This window comes from Schistosoma haematobium, chromosome 3, assembly GCF_000699445.3.
Source record: "Schistosoma haematobium chromosome 3, whole genome shotgun sequence".
NCBI lineage: Eukaryota > Metazoa > Platyhelminthes > Trematoda > Strigeidida > Schistosomatidae > Schistosoma > Schistosoma haematobium.
Genome location: NC_067198.1, coordinates 2,395,491 through 2,414,392, shown reverse-complemented (window position 1 = coordinate 2,414,392; position 18,902 = coordinate 2,395,491). Strand labels below are relative to the sequence as shown.

Sequence of the window (18,902 nt, the reverse complement as noted above, 5' to 3'; positions counted from 1 at the left end):
GAATCATTCATGTAACTGGGAAGTATCAACGATGAACAAGGAGGATAGGATGCAGACGTAACGGAGAGGATTGGCAAAATATATGGGATTCAAAACAACTGTCAACCAATATCAAAGTCACAATCTTCTATACGAACGTCAAGACAGCTAGTTCTATAGTACGGAGATGAAACTTGCACAACTACTACAACCATCATCAAGAAGATACAAGTATTTATAAATAGTTGTCTATGCAAGATACTCAACATCCATTGACCGGATACCATCAGTAACAGCCTACTGTGGCAGAGAACAAACCAGCTTCCAACTGCAAAGAAAATTAAGAAAAGAGGATGGAAACGGGTGGGACAAATATTACTCAAATCATCAAACCGCATCATGAGGCAAGCTGTAATACGGAATGTAGAAGGGAAGAGGAAAAGTGGAAGATCAAAGAACACATTACATCGGGAATCGGAGGCAGACATGAAAAGGATGAATAATAACTGAAAATAGCTAAAAAGTATTGCCCAGGACAGGGTTGGATAGAGAATGATGGTGGAAAGCCTATGCTCCTTCATGAGGATTAACAGGTATAAATAAACAAAGACAAAAATTGAAATTATACTTGTTTTTATAAAAAAGCCAGGCGAGACTCTAATTTATGAATGAGCCAATCAGAGGCGTTTGAAGGATTTCAAGGTTACGGCGCCAAATTCAGTGCTTAATGCTAATGTACGATTGGTTCACAAGCAATTTTGTACAAAACGTGATAATTGCTTGGCTATAACAAATAAAACGGCGAGACTAATTTGTGGACGAATCAGTCAGATATAAGATAACAGATCTCGGATTTTAACGCGAAAGCCTTACATTCATTTGACTAAATAGATTTCTGGCATTATAGCTAATGTCAGTTCGTGATGAAAACCCCATATATAATTGCTAACTGAGGCAAATTATGACAAATATTGCGAACTGGATAATAAAAGCACCAGAACACTGGCTGCAGTCCGGTACTACAGTATATACGGATGATTGGAGAACCTACATCCTCATACATAGGCTTGGTTATGTGCATCGTGTCGTTATCCACAAGTGGTATTTTCTGAACCCGACAACCGGAGTGCACACAAACAATACTGAAGCTATGTGTTCGATGCTGAAATAGTTTTTGAGACTTTATCATGACTCCAGAAGCCGACTATTCTGTAGCCGTATAGATGATTTCCTCTACTGCATGCATTACGATTTAAGAACCTCTGAACCTCTTTCTAACTTTGAGAAGTTTTTGAACCACGTCTAAGAAGTGTATCCACTTTATTTCCTTGGTTTTGTATAACATATTTTTACTGTATGCTTACTGTTTGCTGATTGACTAATGTTTCTCAAGGTTACTAAAGATTTGTTCAAAAGTCGTCCATAAATTAGGGTGTCGCCAAAGGCCCCTCCCTGATCAGCTTATTATGTTTCCATGTCGAATATTATTAAGTACCCAATAATATAGAATAAAAGAATTCTTCAATGGATAAAAACATCAAAATTTAAAAAAGAAATTATCAACCCTATCACAACAACAATAATAATAGTAGTAGTATAGATAATACAATGAAAGCAATAAAAACATAATTTGCACCTATATATAGTTTGACGCTATTGTTTCAACCAGTTTCTCCTTCTTGTTGTTGTTGTTGTTGTTATAGACTATTCATTGAATTGTCAGGTCTATTATGATGTAAACAAGTTGTATTGGATATAATCACCTGAACTGTAATTGAAACTGAAAGAGAAAAGAAAAGAATACAACATTATAATAGTCTATTATATGAACCTTTTTAATATTGATCATTATTGAACTAGTACACTATGTATTACTTGAAATATCGAGTTATCAGTGTCTATAGTTGTTATAATCTCTTTCTTACGGTTATGACCCAGCTATTCCTATTGTTTAGTATTCTCGGACACCGATTCACTTGACAAGTCCCCAAATCAAAACACGGTTGAACAGGAAAACCGATTGTATTCCAAATAACAAGGTTAGATGGAAGTAAGATGCACAATAGGGAAAACGTCAGTATATTTATAGTTTTTACATGAGAAGATTCTAGAATATTCTTCAACTATCGACTAGTGCTGATTGGATAAGAATTAGCCAATCAGCGTGCACCAAAGCAATCGTGCACTGAGCATGCTTTAATCCAATCTATGTCCCGCTAACAATAGTGTTATCAGTCATTTCTAGATAATTGAAGAGAATTGTCTGATAACTCATGATTATGAAATATACTCACCGTATCCAATTAATACGTTTCCTATAGTTAGTTCATAGATAATACATACTTTTTAATCACTAGGTGTATATATATATATATTGGGTTCAAATCTTGCGAGGTGGGATCGTGAATGTGCACTGGTGAGGAGTCTCAATACTAAAGACGAAATAACAGTTCAGTGCTCACAGGTTTTCCATGATGGTCTACCTTTTAACTGACTCATAAATTGTTTTATTTCTTTCAATATATCGAAGCATAATTGGAGTAAAGAATGAAATTATAACTGATTGCAAGCTGGAAATATGGATAAATATTTTGTACAAAAATGCAAATTTTGAAATCTTTCACTTTTGAAGTATTTAAGTCTTCGTTATTTGATATCTTCAATTCAGTAGATAAGATCCTTACTGTTTCATTGATTTTTACACTTGAATTAACTTGGTCGAAGAAGAAGTTATTGAATAAACATCAACTTTCTGGTTGATTGAATATCAATACAATTGTAAATCAAATCTACTAGTTAGATTAATTTACTAAATGGTGTCTATTACATCAGAGTAAAACAATTTTGGTTAATGTCATATTCTTAGTTTTGTCCCTCTACAACACAAAAGGAACCTTATTAAGATACTGCATCATAGAATCAAGATTATATGCTCTGTGGATACGATTGATAGTTGAATCAAAGTCATTATAAATAACCTTGAAGGAAAATCGATATCACGAGAAATTTATAAATAAAAATATAACCAATAAAAGACAGCATAGAGAATGCCCAACTGTAAATAAAAAGCTTACAATTTAGAGGCGATGCACCGAGTGAAATGCTAAGACTTAAGTTAAGCAGATCAATTCAAAGGACTTTTAGTGCGAGTAAACTACAACTAATATTCTCCACACGACCAATAATCACTCCGAGGTTCAAAGATAAATTACTTAGGCTAGCCACCTTCTTCTGTATCTATCAATTCAACTGATCCTGTGGAGCAAGTTATATTGACAGATGTTCTAGGAACTTGTACATTCAGGCTCGTGAGCATCTCTCCATGTGGTTAAGCAATGGTGTAGTCAAAACTGTTAACAGCTCCATCTTAGACCACTTAGTTCAAACAGGACATACAGCCAACATGGAGCAATCTTTTGCAATAATCTGTCGTCTTAATATTTCAAATAAGTAGTATATTCCTTTTTTTAATTTGATTAAGATTATTAATCGATTGATGTTAGACTACTATTGAAAACTTGGAAGCATTGAACTGTTGTTTCGTTCTAGTATGGGACCACTTGGCATTGTGTATCCACGATGTTGAAAAATTCCATAATAGGGGCGAAAATTACAAGGTTTTCAAGAAAGGACAAATTCTACACTACTGTAAGCTGAAATCATTGACTAGTTAGCATAAATAATATTCAAATAAAGATTGTGAATCAGTATATAAGCAAATAGATTTTTTAATTTAGTAGTAACCAGGATAACTCCACCTGGAATCCCTCCGAGGGCTACTGCCGGTCCCGGATAAAGGAGGAGGGTTGGGCATGGGGTTAGCGTCCCCATCCCGTAGAAAACTAACTCGCTAAAAAAACGCTAACCAGAAAAAATTATTCAAACCTTTTAAACTCTGCCCTGGGAGTCAGAAAGTCTTCATTTAGAAGAATTATGACGCCTCATGATGAAAGCCGAATTCCTTCGGAGGTTACGAGGCCGATGCCCCTTCTGACAACCAGAGCCACCATTTATTTAGGTACATGGAATGTTCGTACAATGTGGGACACCGGAAGAGCCTTCCAAATTGCTGCAGAAATGAGAAGATACAACCTAGAGGTACTTGGGATCAGTGAAACACATTGGACACAAGTTGGACAACAACGACTAACTACAGGAGAGCTCCTGTTATACTCCGGCCATGAAGAAGAAAATGCACCACATACACAAGGAGTTGCATTGATGCTGTCCAAACAAGCGCAAAATGCACTTATAGGATGGGAATCTCATGGACCAAGGATCATCAAAGCCTCGTTTAAAACAAAGAAAGAGGGCATTTCAATGAACATCATCCAATGCTATGCGCCTACCAACGACTACAATGAAGACGCTAAAGATCAATTCTACAATAGGCTGCAGTCAATCGTCGAGAAGTGCCCAACAAAGGACCTGACCATTCTGATGGGAGATTTCAATGTCAAGGTTGGAACGGACAACACTGGATATGAAGACATCATGGGAAGGTACGGACTGGGAGAAAGAAACGAAAATGGTGAGAGATTTGCAAATCTATGTGCCTTCAATAAGCTGGTCATAGGCGGCACCATATTCCCACATAAACGCATACACAAAACCACATGGACTTCACCGGATCACTCTACACAAAACCAAATCGACCATATTTGCATCAACAAAACGTTCAGGAGGACTATAGAGGACGTGAGAACCAAGAGAGGAGCTGATATAGCATCAGATCATCACTTACTGGTCGCCAAGATGAAATTGAAACTCAAGAAGCACTGGACAACGGGGCGGACAGTATCACAAAAGTTCAATACGGCCTTTCTCCAGGATACTAAGAAACTCAACAAATTCAAGATAGTCCTCAGCAATAAGTTCCAGGCCTCTCATGATCTACTCAATGGAGAAGGAACTACTATGGAGAGCAACTGGAAGGGGATCAAAGAGGCAATCACTTCAACATGTCATGAGGTCCTGGGTCACAAGAAGCACCATCACAAGGAATGGATCACTGTTGATACACTGGATAAGATTCAAGAAAGAAGGAACAAGAAGGCAGCAATCAATACCAGTCGAACAAGAGCAAAAAAAGCCAAGACACAAGCTGAATACACAGAAGTAAACAAACAAGTGAAGAGGAGCATCAGAACCGACAAACGTAAATATGTGAAAGATTTAGCAACGACGGCGGAAAAGGCTGCAAGAGAAGGGAACATGAGACAAGCGTATGACACGACAAAGAAACTCTCTGGAAATCGCCGCAAACCAGAACGACCAGTGAAAAACAAGGAAGGCGAGGTAATCACCAACATTGAAGAGCAACAAAACAGGTGGGTAGAACGCTTCGATGAACTCTTGAATCGACCAGCTCCACTGAACCCACCCAACATCGAAGCAGCACCCACGGACCTCCCAATCAATGTTGGCCCACCAACAATTGAAGAAATCAGCATGGCCATCAGACAAATCAAGAGTGGCAAAGCAGCAGGACCGGACAACATCCCAGCAGAGGCACTAAAAGCAGACGTAGCGGCAACTGCAAGGATACTCCACATTCTCTTCAATAAGATTTGGGATGAGGAACAAGTACCAACAGACTGGAAAGAAGGACTACTGATCAAAATACCGAAGAAGGGCGATCTCAGCAAGTGTGATAACTACAGGGGCATCACTCTTCTCTCAATACCGGGAAAAGTCTTCAACAGGGTATTGTTAAACAGGATGAAGGACTGCGTAGACGCCCAACTTCGTGACCAACAGGCAGGATTCCGTAAGGATAGATCGTGTACAGACCAAATCGCAACTCTACGGATCATTGTGGAACAATCAATTGAATGGAATTCATCACTCTACATCAACTTCATTGACTACGAAAAGGCATTTGATAGCGTGGACAGAACAACACTATGGAAACTTCTTCGACACTACGGCGTGCCTCAGAAGATAGTCAATATCATACAGAGTTCATATGATGGATTACACTGCAAAATTGTGCATGGAGGACAGTTGACAAATTCGTTCGAAGTGAAGACCGGTGTTAGGCAAGGTTGCTTACTCTCACCCTTTCTCTTTCTCCTGGTGATCAACTGCACCATGAAGACGTCAACATCTGAAGGGAAGCATGGGATACACTGAACATCTAGGATGCAGTTGGACGATCTAGACTTCACAGATGATCTGGCCCTTCTATCGCAAACGCAACAACAAATGCAGGAGAAGACGAACAGTGTAGCAGCAGCCTCAGCAGCAGTAGGTCTCAATATACACAAAGGAAAAAACAACACAGCATGCACCAATCCAGTCACAATTGGCGGAGAAGATGTAAAAACCTTCACACATCTGAGCAGCATCATTAATGAGTACGGTGGATCTGATGCAGATGTGAAGGTGCGGATCGGCAAAGCAAGAGCAGCATATCCACAACTAAAAACCATCTGGGGGTCAAAACAACTGTCAACCAACACCAAAGTCAGAATTTTTAATACAAATGTTAAGACAGTTTTAATGTATGAGGCGGAAACCTGGAGAACTACGAAAGCCATCATCCAGAAGATACATGTGTTTATTAACAATTGTCTACGCAAAACTCCTCGGATACGTTAGCCAGACACTACACTATCAGCAACAACCTGTTGTGGGAGAGAACAAACCAGATTCCAGCGGAGGAAAAAATCAGGAAGAAGCGCTGGAATTGGATAGGACACACATTGAGGAAAGCACCCAACTGTGTCACAAGACAAGCCCTCACATGGAATCTCCAAGGCCAAAGGAAAAGAGGAAGATCAAAGTAGAACACATTACGCCGGGAAATGGAAATAGACATAAGAAAAATGAACAAGAATTGGATGGAACTAGAAAAGAAGGCCCAGGACAGAGTGGGTTAGAGAATGCTGGTCGACGGCCTATGCTCCATTAGGAGAAACAGGTGTAAGTAAGTAAGTAAGTAAGTAAGTAAGTAAGTAAGTAACCAAGATATTTAGTTTTACAATCAACAACCATTTCACTTGTTTTTATGTATGCTGGCAGTACCTATGTGCCTAGTCTAATCAAGTCAAATTATTACTCATTAACAAATGTCTAATTAGCCTCTAATTGATCATGTCAAGTGATCGAATGTATTTACATAATACTCATTTCATAAAGTTGAATTCATGAGTCAATTGATGTTAGACAGCCATGTAAAACCTGGAAGCACTGAACAGCCGTTTGGTTCTACTGTGGGACTCCTCAGCAGTGAGCATCCACGATACCGCCTAGCGAGATTCCAACCCAGGACTTATCAATCAACCGCTAGGCCACTGAAATGGCCGGCATCCAACGGTGTTAGTGTCTAACTTCAACTAATCCACGAAGTTGCTCCACCATATACCATTGTCATCAGTGAATTACTATCACACGAAAGACTCAGTTGAACTCCACTAGTCACGGCTTCTCACTAGCACTCGAGGAAATACCTCTTGGAGACCGTCACCAGTGAGGATATGATGATTATGATCAGAGAGGGGTTTTGTGGATATTATAGTAATTTAATTGTTGAATTCATGAATCAATTGAACGAAACAGCCATCCAGTGCTTCCAAGTTTTCCATGGTGATCTAGCTTCAACAAATAAATTACTATAATATCCACAAAACTCCTCTCAGATGATAAACATTCTATTGTATTCAATTAATGTATTATTATTATGTAACATAAGTGATAAGAGCTTATTTACTAATCATTTGAAAATAATCAATGTTTTATTGATTTAAACTGGATCTATATTCAATCATTCTTAGGTCCTTTCAATAAATTATTTAAAGTAACATTTGTCTTTTGAAGCCGTTTATAGTGACTTCCATTATGTCAAAACCATATAGGTTAGTATTGATGTTAACTTAGGAATATGAACCCAGTCTATTGATCTATTAAATTTTGAATCTTATTCACTTTATCAGGGACTGATTCTTCTCGTTGTTGGTATAGAGAATTGAATTTTCACAATTGATTGATCACGGGGTGGCGATCAATCTCATGCGTGTCTAGTCCTTATTAGTGCAGATCGAATGCTATCGATCATGTTGCAATGTGGCCACTAGTCTAGATGACTCAACACTGCGGGCACTATATATTGAGATTAGATGGTGGTTGGAGGTAGTTGAATTTTCATTATTGCTTTCTGGCAATTATGAACTTAGTACGTATGCTATCGATGAATTCATTGCGTATTAAGTTGGGTAGAACAGATGGATGGTACAGAGTTCGAGTTCCGATGTTTAAAAAAAAACAAATAAAACTGTAATTCAGGCTTTTTCAGCTAAACATTTCTACACAAGATGAAATGGGAGTCGTGGATTCTACTATTAGCCACAAAACAATATAATTTGTACAACTTGTGAAACAGTCTCTAGATCAACATTAAAACCATTGAGGATACAGTATGCTGAGAAGCAAATTATCAAATTTGATTCTAAACTAATGATGACATAATTACCTGAGCTTATTGTTGTTAGGATAGCAACTCATACACGAGTTTCTGGCTTTCATATCCATCTTAAAACAATAATAATCGACTGTATCATTTGTAAATTTGCCATTCGGCCCTTGTACGGCCGAGGGTGGGGAGAATTCGCTCTCCCTCTCGAAATTCTCTCGCATGGCCAAGAGTATGGCCACGCGTCTCACTCACTGCATTCTCGTGGCGGGGGTGTTGTCCGCGAAACTGAATGGACGAAAAGCGAATGTTCGTGGCTTTAACCGGGTTGGTGGGTACAGAGAGTCCAGCTAGGGGAGTTGGAAAACCTCGATTACAAACCAACGGTGTATATGGGCTCCTCTATCTTGAGGGAACAAATGGCGTTTTAACCTATTGTTGATCATCGGTTACCATGAGAATGAATCTTCCTACGTTACTCCATTGACTTGTGGATTAGACCTTTAGGTCGAAGGCTCCGGGTGTGGTCCCCTAAGTAAACCACCAGCTTCGGTGTTCGCACCCAGATACTATCACAGCCCACACACAAACCAATTGACTTGTGTGGGACATATGTATTCGGTTCTCCTTTCTACCAACTGACTCATGATTTCAACCTGTGAAATTTCCTAAAATCTCCACAAAAACTCATTCTGACAATATTTATGTGTTCAAACAACAAGAAAAATCAAACCTTTACAAATTGATCGAAATAGATAGTAATATCAATAGTTGAAATTATGAGTCAATTGAAGCTAGACCACTATGGAAAAATTGAAAGCACTGGACGACCGTTTCATCCTATTGTGGGACTCCTCAGCAGTGCACATCCATGATCCCGCCTTACGAGATTCGAAATAGATAGATTTTTTAAAAAATATTGGTCCGTCCAATTCAAAAAATCTTGTAACCGATTAGTGAATTTTATAGATCGATATACAAATGAATCTATGTACATGTGTTCTAAAGATCGATACTTGGTTTTCAGAGTACTGAACAAATGAAATAAACTATTCATTCCCAAATAATCCTATCATGAAATCACATATCGAAATTAAACTATTAAGCTGATAGAATTCAATTTCAGCAAAGTCTTCCATATGAGATACCAATCTTATGTAATATCAGCCTTAATCAATAAGGTCGAAACAAGAATTATACTTTCAATTGTTTAGATCATGAATCAGTTGAAGCTAGACCACCGTGGAAAACCTGGAAGCACTGGACGGCCGTTTCGTCCTATTTGTGGGACTCCTCAGCAGCACGCGTCCACGATCCCGCCTCGCAGGATTCGAACCCAGGACCTATCAGTCTCGCGCCAGGCGCTTGACCACCTAGACCACTGAGCCAGCCGGTATCCAACGGTGTTAATGTCTAACTTCAGCTTATCTACGAAATTAAGCTACACATCCACCATTGTCATTAGTGAGTTCCTATCCTACAACTGATACATCCTGGGTTCGAACCGCGAGAGACAAGCTCATGGATGGGCACCACCGAGGAGTCTCACAATGAAACGAACCGGCCTTTGATTGCTTCCAGGTATTCCATGGTCTTGCTTCAATTAATTGATGATCTCAACAATTGAAATTACTAAAATCTCCACAAAACCCTCTTCTGATAAGAATGATACTGTAATTCTTTTCTCAACATAAAAACATATACATTTATTTCATATATTGGATAGAGAGTAAGGATAGACAAAAAATTATATAATTAGATATATAAGCTTTAGCTATTCGGTTGGAAAGTATTATCTGGCGAGAACATAATTTATGGATAAACCAATCAGATTTAGAATAACTGGTCTTGGATTTTGGCGCGAAATTCATTCATTCATTTTGTAACACTATTAAAAATCATTACATATGACGTTACTCACATGAGTCAGAGCAGCCACTGTTGATAGTATCATGTGTACAAGTTCAGAATATTATGGAGCAGGTACACTGAGTACTCGGGTACTCGAGAAAATGAAAGACTGATCATACGATTTGCCGAAGGTTTTGGTGGCCATCCATCCATGAAGACATAGATGAATTCTGTAAGAATTGTATCACGTGCTATGCCATCAAGTCATCTCAACAAATACCCTATACACCGTTAGTTCCAATGATGAAAGAAGGTCCACATCAGCAAGTTGGTATCGATATAATGAGACCACTTACAACATCGAAAAACGTTCATGATGAAAACAATGAATCTAATTTCTAACTTTAACCATCAACTGAAAATCATAATGTTCACTCTTGAAACTACTCTATAACCCTCATTTAACTCTAGTCATTTGGTGACTATTCTCAAAGCCGCTTTAATATCTGTCAAACTTACCTACTTACTAACGCCTGTTACTCCTCTTGAAGGAGCATAGGCCGCTCACCAGCATTCTCCATCCAACTCTGTCCTGGGCAATACTTTCTAGCTCTTTTCAGTTGTTGTTCATCCTTTTCATGTCTGATTTCTATTTCTTCATGTAATATGTTCATTGGCCTTCCACTTTCCCTCTTACCTTCAGGATTCTGTGCCTCATGATGCAGTTTCATGATTTGAGTAATATATGTCCTATCCATTTCCATCAACTTTTCCTAACTTCCTATTCAACTGGAAACTGGTTTGTTGTCTGCCACGGTAGGCTGTTACTGATGGTATCCGGCCAATGGATGTTGAGTATCTTGCATAGAAAACCATTTATAAATAATTGAACCTTCTTGATGATGGTTGTAGTAGTTGTCCAAATTTCAGCTCCGTTGGTACTGAAGATTGTGACTTTGATATTGGTTGACAGTTGTTTTGAATTCCATATGTTGTTCAATTGTAGGAATGCTGTTATTGCTTTGCCAATCCTCGCATTTACGTCTGCATTTGAACCTCCTTGTTCATCGATGATGCTTCCCAGGTATGTGAAGATTTCTACATCTTCAAGAGTTTCGTCATCAAGAGTGAACATCGGTCAAAAATTCTTCATAAATGATAGTCTCATTATATGTTAAGCACAATCATGATAAAAAACTGAATGGTGAGAAATATTCCATCGTTCATCACATCATCACTTTACTTGATATCGATAATGTATAATTATTGTATTTTCATGGATGAATAGGTTGATATGATACATAAATCGTTCAGTTTTTTTCTTCTTACCATTCCGATTTACAGAAAGATAAAATGATAGTTGCTATAATTGTGGTGTTTGGATCATATTAATTCGAATCTATGTTCACATTTATGGATTATTTGAGATCATATAGATGATTTTCTTCATCATATATTACTTACTAGTTGTGAATCGTAATGTTTAGAATTATCAGTATAGGGTTGTAGAAATTATTAAATTTTCGATTGAGATCATATACTGTTGGATGTTAGACCATCATTGAGAACTTGAAAACACTAATAGGCCGTTTCTCCCTCTTGTAGGACTCCTCAGCAGTGCGCATCCACGATCCCGCCTCGTGGGATTATTTTCCTTCATTAATTTTAGCAATTCTTTAAAAAAATGACCTTCCTCCATTAAATACTAGTTAGTACAGCTACTACAATCACTGTAGTGAATGAAAGTTCAGGTACGATAAACTGATTAAATGTTTTGATAAATTATACAATGTCTTAGTAAAAGGTGAAAATCTTACATTCAATTCATCATTTGAGTATCTTTCTTGATTCATCTTATACATACTCCATCATTCTTCCAATCTTGTTATTTTAACGACGGCTCTCCGTGTTTTTCTCCCTTTACTATTTATTTCATCCTTCACATAGTAAGCATTTCACAATTCTTACCATATACTACTTGTATCTATCCTCATAAGTAGAGCACACCACACTACTGCTACTAGTGCTAATACTTAGACTGATAATGATCGTACTTCCACTTCTTATTCTACTACCAATACAACTATTACTAATTCTACTTCTACTGCACTTATGACCATAACTTCTACCACGATAATATTTGACTTTCATAAAAACTTTAAAATTGTCTGATCACTAACAGTGAATATGGTTAATTAGGGGCTCGTTGGAGAATGCTGGTAGGCGGCCTATGCTCCTCCACGAGGGGTAACAGGAGTAAGTAAGTAATTAAATAGTAACTATTTCTGAATATCTAACTATTATCATGACATTGTCTTATAATACTGTATTATATAGAGTCTATTATCTAGGTTTTATTCAATATTCATTCAACTACATTTGAATTATTCTGTATCTGGGAATAACATCTCATAATTTCCTTTTGATAAAGTATAAGCTTTAAAGTATTCATTCATATGATTCAAAAGTTAGTCATGAGTAATTTGATAAGATACTTTACTGTTCATTCCAAGCACATTAATAAATAGACTGAAGTCAATTCAATGCATATTCGAAATGCAAACTATAGATTAACTTCCACTTAATTTCCTCCAAGCTTAGCTGTTATTTGCCAAGACAGATAGTGGCTTGCATTGAAATACAAGATGTGAGACACTATGTCCTATTTAGGACTCGTCAACTGGATGCACCTGCATCTTAGGGTTGGCGTTCACTACGGGACTGAAACTCAGTACCATTCGCTTCAAACGCCATCGCGTATATCACTTACCTACTGAGCCCTGATAACTACTTGCTTGTGCAATGCAGTGAAATTTAAATTCAATTGATGTTATTTACTTGTTTCTTCCCACTAATGTTTGGGACTGCTTTGATATAGCCTCAATTTACAAGCATTATATGCAAAGATGGATAACAGCTTGTGAATGAAGACTATTTCGAGGCAATACGCACAGTATGCACATATGCCAGTAAGTAACTGATCATTCTCAGTCCTAATCATCAATGAAAAGATTCAAACAAACAATACCAAGCGAATTAAGCTGTTATTTATTTATATTTTATTAATAACTTACATAACTCACTTATCAGATGTTTATAGACCTTTATGATTTTAAATATCCTGTATGAATTGTTATGATTTTAAAAATTTAATTTATAAGTCAATCTAAGCTGGATCACTATTGAAAACCTGAAAGCACTGAACGGTTGTTTCGTCCCAGTATAAGACTCCTCAACAGTGTGCATACACGATCCTTCACCAAAAGGATTCGAACTCAAGACTTTCAATCGTGCATGCTAATCCTTAATATCTAGACCATCGATTCGACATCTAACAATGTTAGTGTCTAGCTTCAATCGATCCATGATCTTGTGCAATCCTTCTCTCATTGTCTGAGGTAGATAACTATCTCGGACTCAACAAGGATTGAACTCTATCGTTTAAAGCTTCTTAATTCTTATTACCACATTCCTAATGTACTTGATATCATCATAATAAATTAATAAATAAAGAACTATTTCCATTATCAATCAATTTTCCTACAATCAATTATCAAGGATCATATTACTGATTAGTTTTCAACATTAAAATTTAACAATCATTTAATGTAGATTATAGTAGATAGGAGAAACGTTGGAAGTGGATAGGACATACATTACAGAAATAACCAAACTGCATCATGAGGCAAGCCCTAACTTAGAATCCTGAAGGGAAGCGAAATCGAGGAAGGCCAAAGAACGCATTACGTCGGGAAATAGAATCAGACATGAAAAGAATGAATAACAACTGAAAAGAGCTAGAAAGTATTGTTCAGGACAGAGTTGGATAGAGAGTGCTGATCAGTGGCCTATACTCCTCCACAAGGAGTAACAAGCATAAGTAAAAGGTAAACTTAATCATTAAACTTACCAAAAAACAGATTACACTGGGAAAAGATTCATTTTGAAATCGTTGGTGTTTTCTTCTATTAAACATACTTCTCTTGTTGAATCGATTGTATTATTGGTGTAGTATTGTTACTAGGTGACAATTTAACTATATGATGTAATTCTTGTAGATTTTCATGAACAATATTATTAGTAACAGGTTTTTCATATGATGTTATAGGTAAATATGTATCAGAGGTTATAATGATTCCTGTTCCACTATCTACACCACTATCACTACCACATATACTATTATTATATTGATTATTGATATTTGTTAAATGAGTAGATATAATATCATTGTTTAATAGTTGTATATCTTTACCATATAACTCTATTCTATCAGTCAATGAATCCATATGTATGATATTTAGCATTTGTTCATTAGAATGTTTCATGATCAATGACGTTTCTTGATATGGATTATATCCATTTATTGTTGTTGTTGTTGTTGTTGACATCCATTCATTTCTATTAGGATATGTCACAGTTGGTTCACTCATATGATAAGGATATACATGTATTGATAATTGATCATTATAATAAGGTTGTATATAAGATGGTAATTTCTCATCTCTATTAATTATGAATGTCTCTCGTACCAATGTTTCATCATATAATCCTCTTGATGTAGGATATTCTTCCGGAATATTCCATTTTATTTGTGATCCTGTTAATATATCTGAAGGTAAATATATTGTCTGATTCAAGTTCATTAAAGCTTTCTCATAGTTTATATTATTGATAGAAGATATATTGACTAAACGATGTGTTTCTGGGGAAATGATTATTCTTGACTTATATTCTTTATAAGAATGATTTGATATAGATCTTAATAATTGATTATTTGATTTTAAACGTACCCATATTATAGTAGCTATTAAACTAATCAATAATACTAAAATACATATCATAATTAAAATCAATATTATTTTATTACTTATATAAGGATCATATAATGAATCTTTCATAGATTCACTAATATTAACATAAAAGATCACTTCAGTAGTATGTTGTGGTATTCCTTTATCTTGTAAATTAATCGATATTATATATAAACCTAATTTAGGTAATTGATTGATATTGATTGATTGATTATTAATTAATAATGATGATTGATTTTTTATTTGTTGTTTATCATTATGATTATTCCATAATGTTGTTAATTCACCTGTTTGTTCATTAATAGTAAAATAAAAAAATCCTTCATGAATATCTAAGTAATTTCTATTGTGATCTATTGGATAGTTTAAGTTTTGTTCATTCATCTTTAGATGACTTCTAGGATTATTTATCATGTCTTGATCATTGAATTGAAGATCTTGTTTTGTTATTTGTTGTTTTAAATAAGAGATTTTACTTGGTACTATAGAATAAATGATAGTACCATTTTCACCAGCATCTGGATCTTTCCCATGTATCGTAGTGATTAATGTACCATATGGAATATTCATTGGTATGCTTGATATAGATTGTTTATTATTAAACCAATTCAATTGATCATATATACCAAATAAAAGACTACCATTTATTGGATATAATAATTCTGGTGAATTATCATTTATATCATCAATGAAACATGTTAAAGTAATGGTACATGTATGACGTATGAATTGACCATGATCATAAGCGATCAATTTTAACATAAATTGAGTTTGAGTTTCACGATCCAGTAAACCAGATACAAATAATCTTGACTGATTATCAATGGATAGAATAGAATGACTATTCATTTCATGATCATAGATACTACTGAATTCATTAGATAGTTTAGGTAAATAAGAATAAGATTGATAATCAATTAATTGAATACTAATTGTTGAATTCTCTTCTAAATCTGGATCAATAAAATGGAATTGATTCAATATAATTGTACCTTTTGATAAATTCTCTTCAATATGTATTTCTAATGGACCAATATATTGAGGTGAATTATCATTAATATCAAGTAAATGAATTTTTACACTTGTTGTATTTGTTTTCATTGTTGATTTGAAATATTCTGTTCTATTATGATTCATGTTGCTATGACCACCACCAACATCACCACCACCATCACCACCATCAACATCACCACCACCATCAATTCCTGCATTATCTGATACAGTAACAAAAACATGAAGAATATTAATCAATTCTCTATCTAATAAATTATTTGTAGTTATTATTCCATTTACAGGATCAATTTTAATTAAATTAAGTAATTGTAAATTATCTGATCTTAATTCATATTTTAATTGACCATAGATACCAGAATCTATATCCATAGCAACAATTTGTCCAATTATTGTATGATTAGGTACATTTTCATAAATATGAAATTCATAATTTAATTGATTAAATTGTGGCCAATTATCATTTAAATCTTCTAATGTTATATTAAACCATTTATTAATAATGATTGATGGTTCAGCTAAATCTTTACATTGTATACCAACTAAAATTTGTCCTGTACTATTTGTATCTAATTCATAATCAAATTCATGTTGATTTAATAAACCATAAACAGAATTAGAATAATGAATTAAATGAAAATCAGTAAGATTTTCTTCTTGATGAATGAGTTCACAATGTATTTTATTCATGGAACAATCATCTTTATCTTTAATAGTGATTAATCGTAATAATTGTGGAGTTGGATCATTTTCATAAAATAATCGATAATCATTTATATTCTCTACATATTGATTAGTACTACTATTATGATTGTTGATTTCAGTAGTTTGTATAGATACTATATCAATTTCTGGTTCATTATCATTTATATCAATTAAATGAATTGTATAACTTATAGTTGATGTTAATTTTGGTATACCATTATCAATAGCTTTGATTAATAAGATCATTTGACGTTCATATTGATTTTCATAATCTAATAAATTAGAAATCAATAATTCACCATTCAATGGATTTAATGTATATCTTGATTGAATTGATTGAATAATTGATTGATTTAAATGATTATATATTGATTTCCAATCAATCCAATAAGTTACATTACTATTTTCACCTTCATCTAAATCTTCAGTATATAAATGTAAGATCTTGGTACCGATTGTAGAGTTCTCCATAATATAGATATTATGATTATCCCTATGAGGAATAGGAGTTATTGTGCCTGTTGTATTATTGATAAATATTGGTGGATTATCATTAATATCAGTAATTTTAATCAATAATATCATAATCGATTGTAATGATGGTTGACCATAATCTTCAACAATTAATTGATAATAATAAATCGATTTCATTTCACGATCTAATATATAATTCACTTGTAATTGAGGTGATTCTTCATTAGATTTATTTGGATGAATTAAACTAAATGGTGATTCTAAATTGAAATGATTAATCATGACATTATTGATTGATTGATTATTGATTAATTGTAATCGATATTGTTTAATACCATAACGTGGAGAATCTCTATCTATAGCCATAGGTAATGTATAACAATTACCAATTGAAGCAGATTCTGGTATCATCAATTCATAAACATCAATTGAAGTTTCATTGTTGTTGTTGTCGTCGTCGCTATCGTTGTCATCGTCGTCGTTGTCGTTGTTGTCGTTATTCCTTGTATTAGATTTAGGAAATAATGGTCTATTATCATTTTCATCTATAATAATAATCATAATTTGAATTTTCATTGGTTTCGTTATCATTTTAAATAAATATGCTTCAATATTCATTTGACAATAATCTAATAAACAACAATTCAATTGATAACAAATGAAATCACGATCAATTTCTTGACGTGTATATAAATCACCTTGTATAGTTAATTGAAAATATGTATCTGGAATTAGCATAGAACGAATAAATATGTTGCCATGTTGTTGTTGTGGTGGTGGTCGTTGTTGTTCTTGGTGGTGGTGGTGGTGGTTGTGATCATGGGGATATTTCTGTTTAGTATCATTTGTCATAAAAATATTTCCAATTAAAAAATTCATCGGTGTATTATCATTTAAATGGAATTCAATTTGATATTCTAAAAATGATTCATTATTATTATTATATACATTATAAGTAGTATTAACAGTAGTATTGTTAGTATAATCGATATTTATTGATTTTACAACATAATTCATTTGAAATTGAATCAATATTAAATTGATTAAATAAATAATACGATATAATTTTAATATATTATTGAAATTAATATTCATATTATAGTTGCTAGGTCAATAGACAATCAATTATTTGATGTTTAATAGGGTTAGTAACTAACATTTGTGTTTGTTTTTTTTTCAAATATTTTCATTTGAATGTTCTAACAAATTATAACAATTTGATTTTACAAAACTGATGAAACCAACTAAAGACGAAATGAAAACTTTTATGTTTCTAAGTAGAGAATAAATCATTTTATGTTCCATATGAATAGTTACTATCCAAATGTGCTTTTTTTTAAAAAAAAATTTTCTAACAAACTATAACAATGAGATCTAACAAAACTGATGAAGTAAACTAAAGACGAAATGAAAACCTTTTAAGTTTCATTTAAAAACAAGAACAAGAACAAGAACAAATCCATACAGCTTCATTCTCATTTCAACGAATAAACTATTGAGTACAGATAGTATAGCATAATAATAATGATGATTAACTTATTAGGTCTTGTTCGATAGACATATCGAAATGAACATACATTAATGGTATGTTACATGTGAACTAAAGTAATAGAGATCAATAAATGTTTATGGATAAATTCAATCTTATCTTATTCTTT

General features: G+C 34.3%; 1 protein-coding gene across 1 annotated transcript; it reads right to left on the bottom strand.

The window, feature by feature from the left end:
- Window positions 1-1,499: 1,499 nt before the first annotated feature.
- Window positions 1,500-18,525, bottom strand: PCDHGA1 (Pcdhga1p). The gene is made up of 2 exons (XM_012938381.3): window positions 14,154-18,525; window positions 1,500-1,759 (listed from the first exon to the last, which is right to left on the bottom strand). The coding sequence occupies exon 1, from the start codon at window positions 18,337-18,339 to the stop codon at window positions 14,212-14,214; it is 4,128 nt and encodes a 1,375-aa protein (XP_012793835.2). The 5' UTR covers window positions 18,340-18,525; the 3' UTR covers window positions 1,500-1,759; window positions 14,154-14,211.
- Window positions 18,526-18,902: the final 377 nt, after the last annotated feature.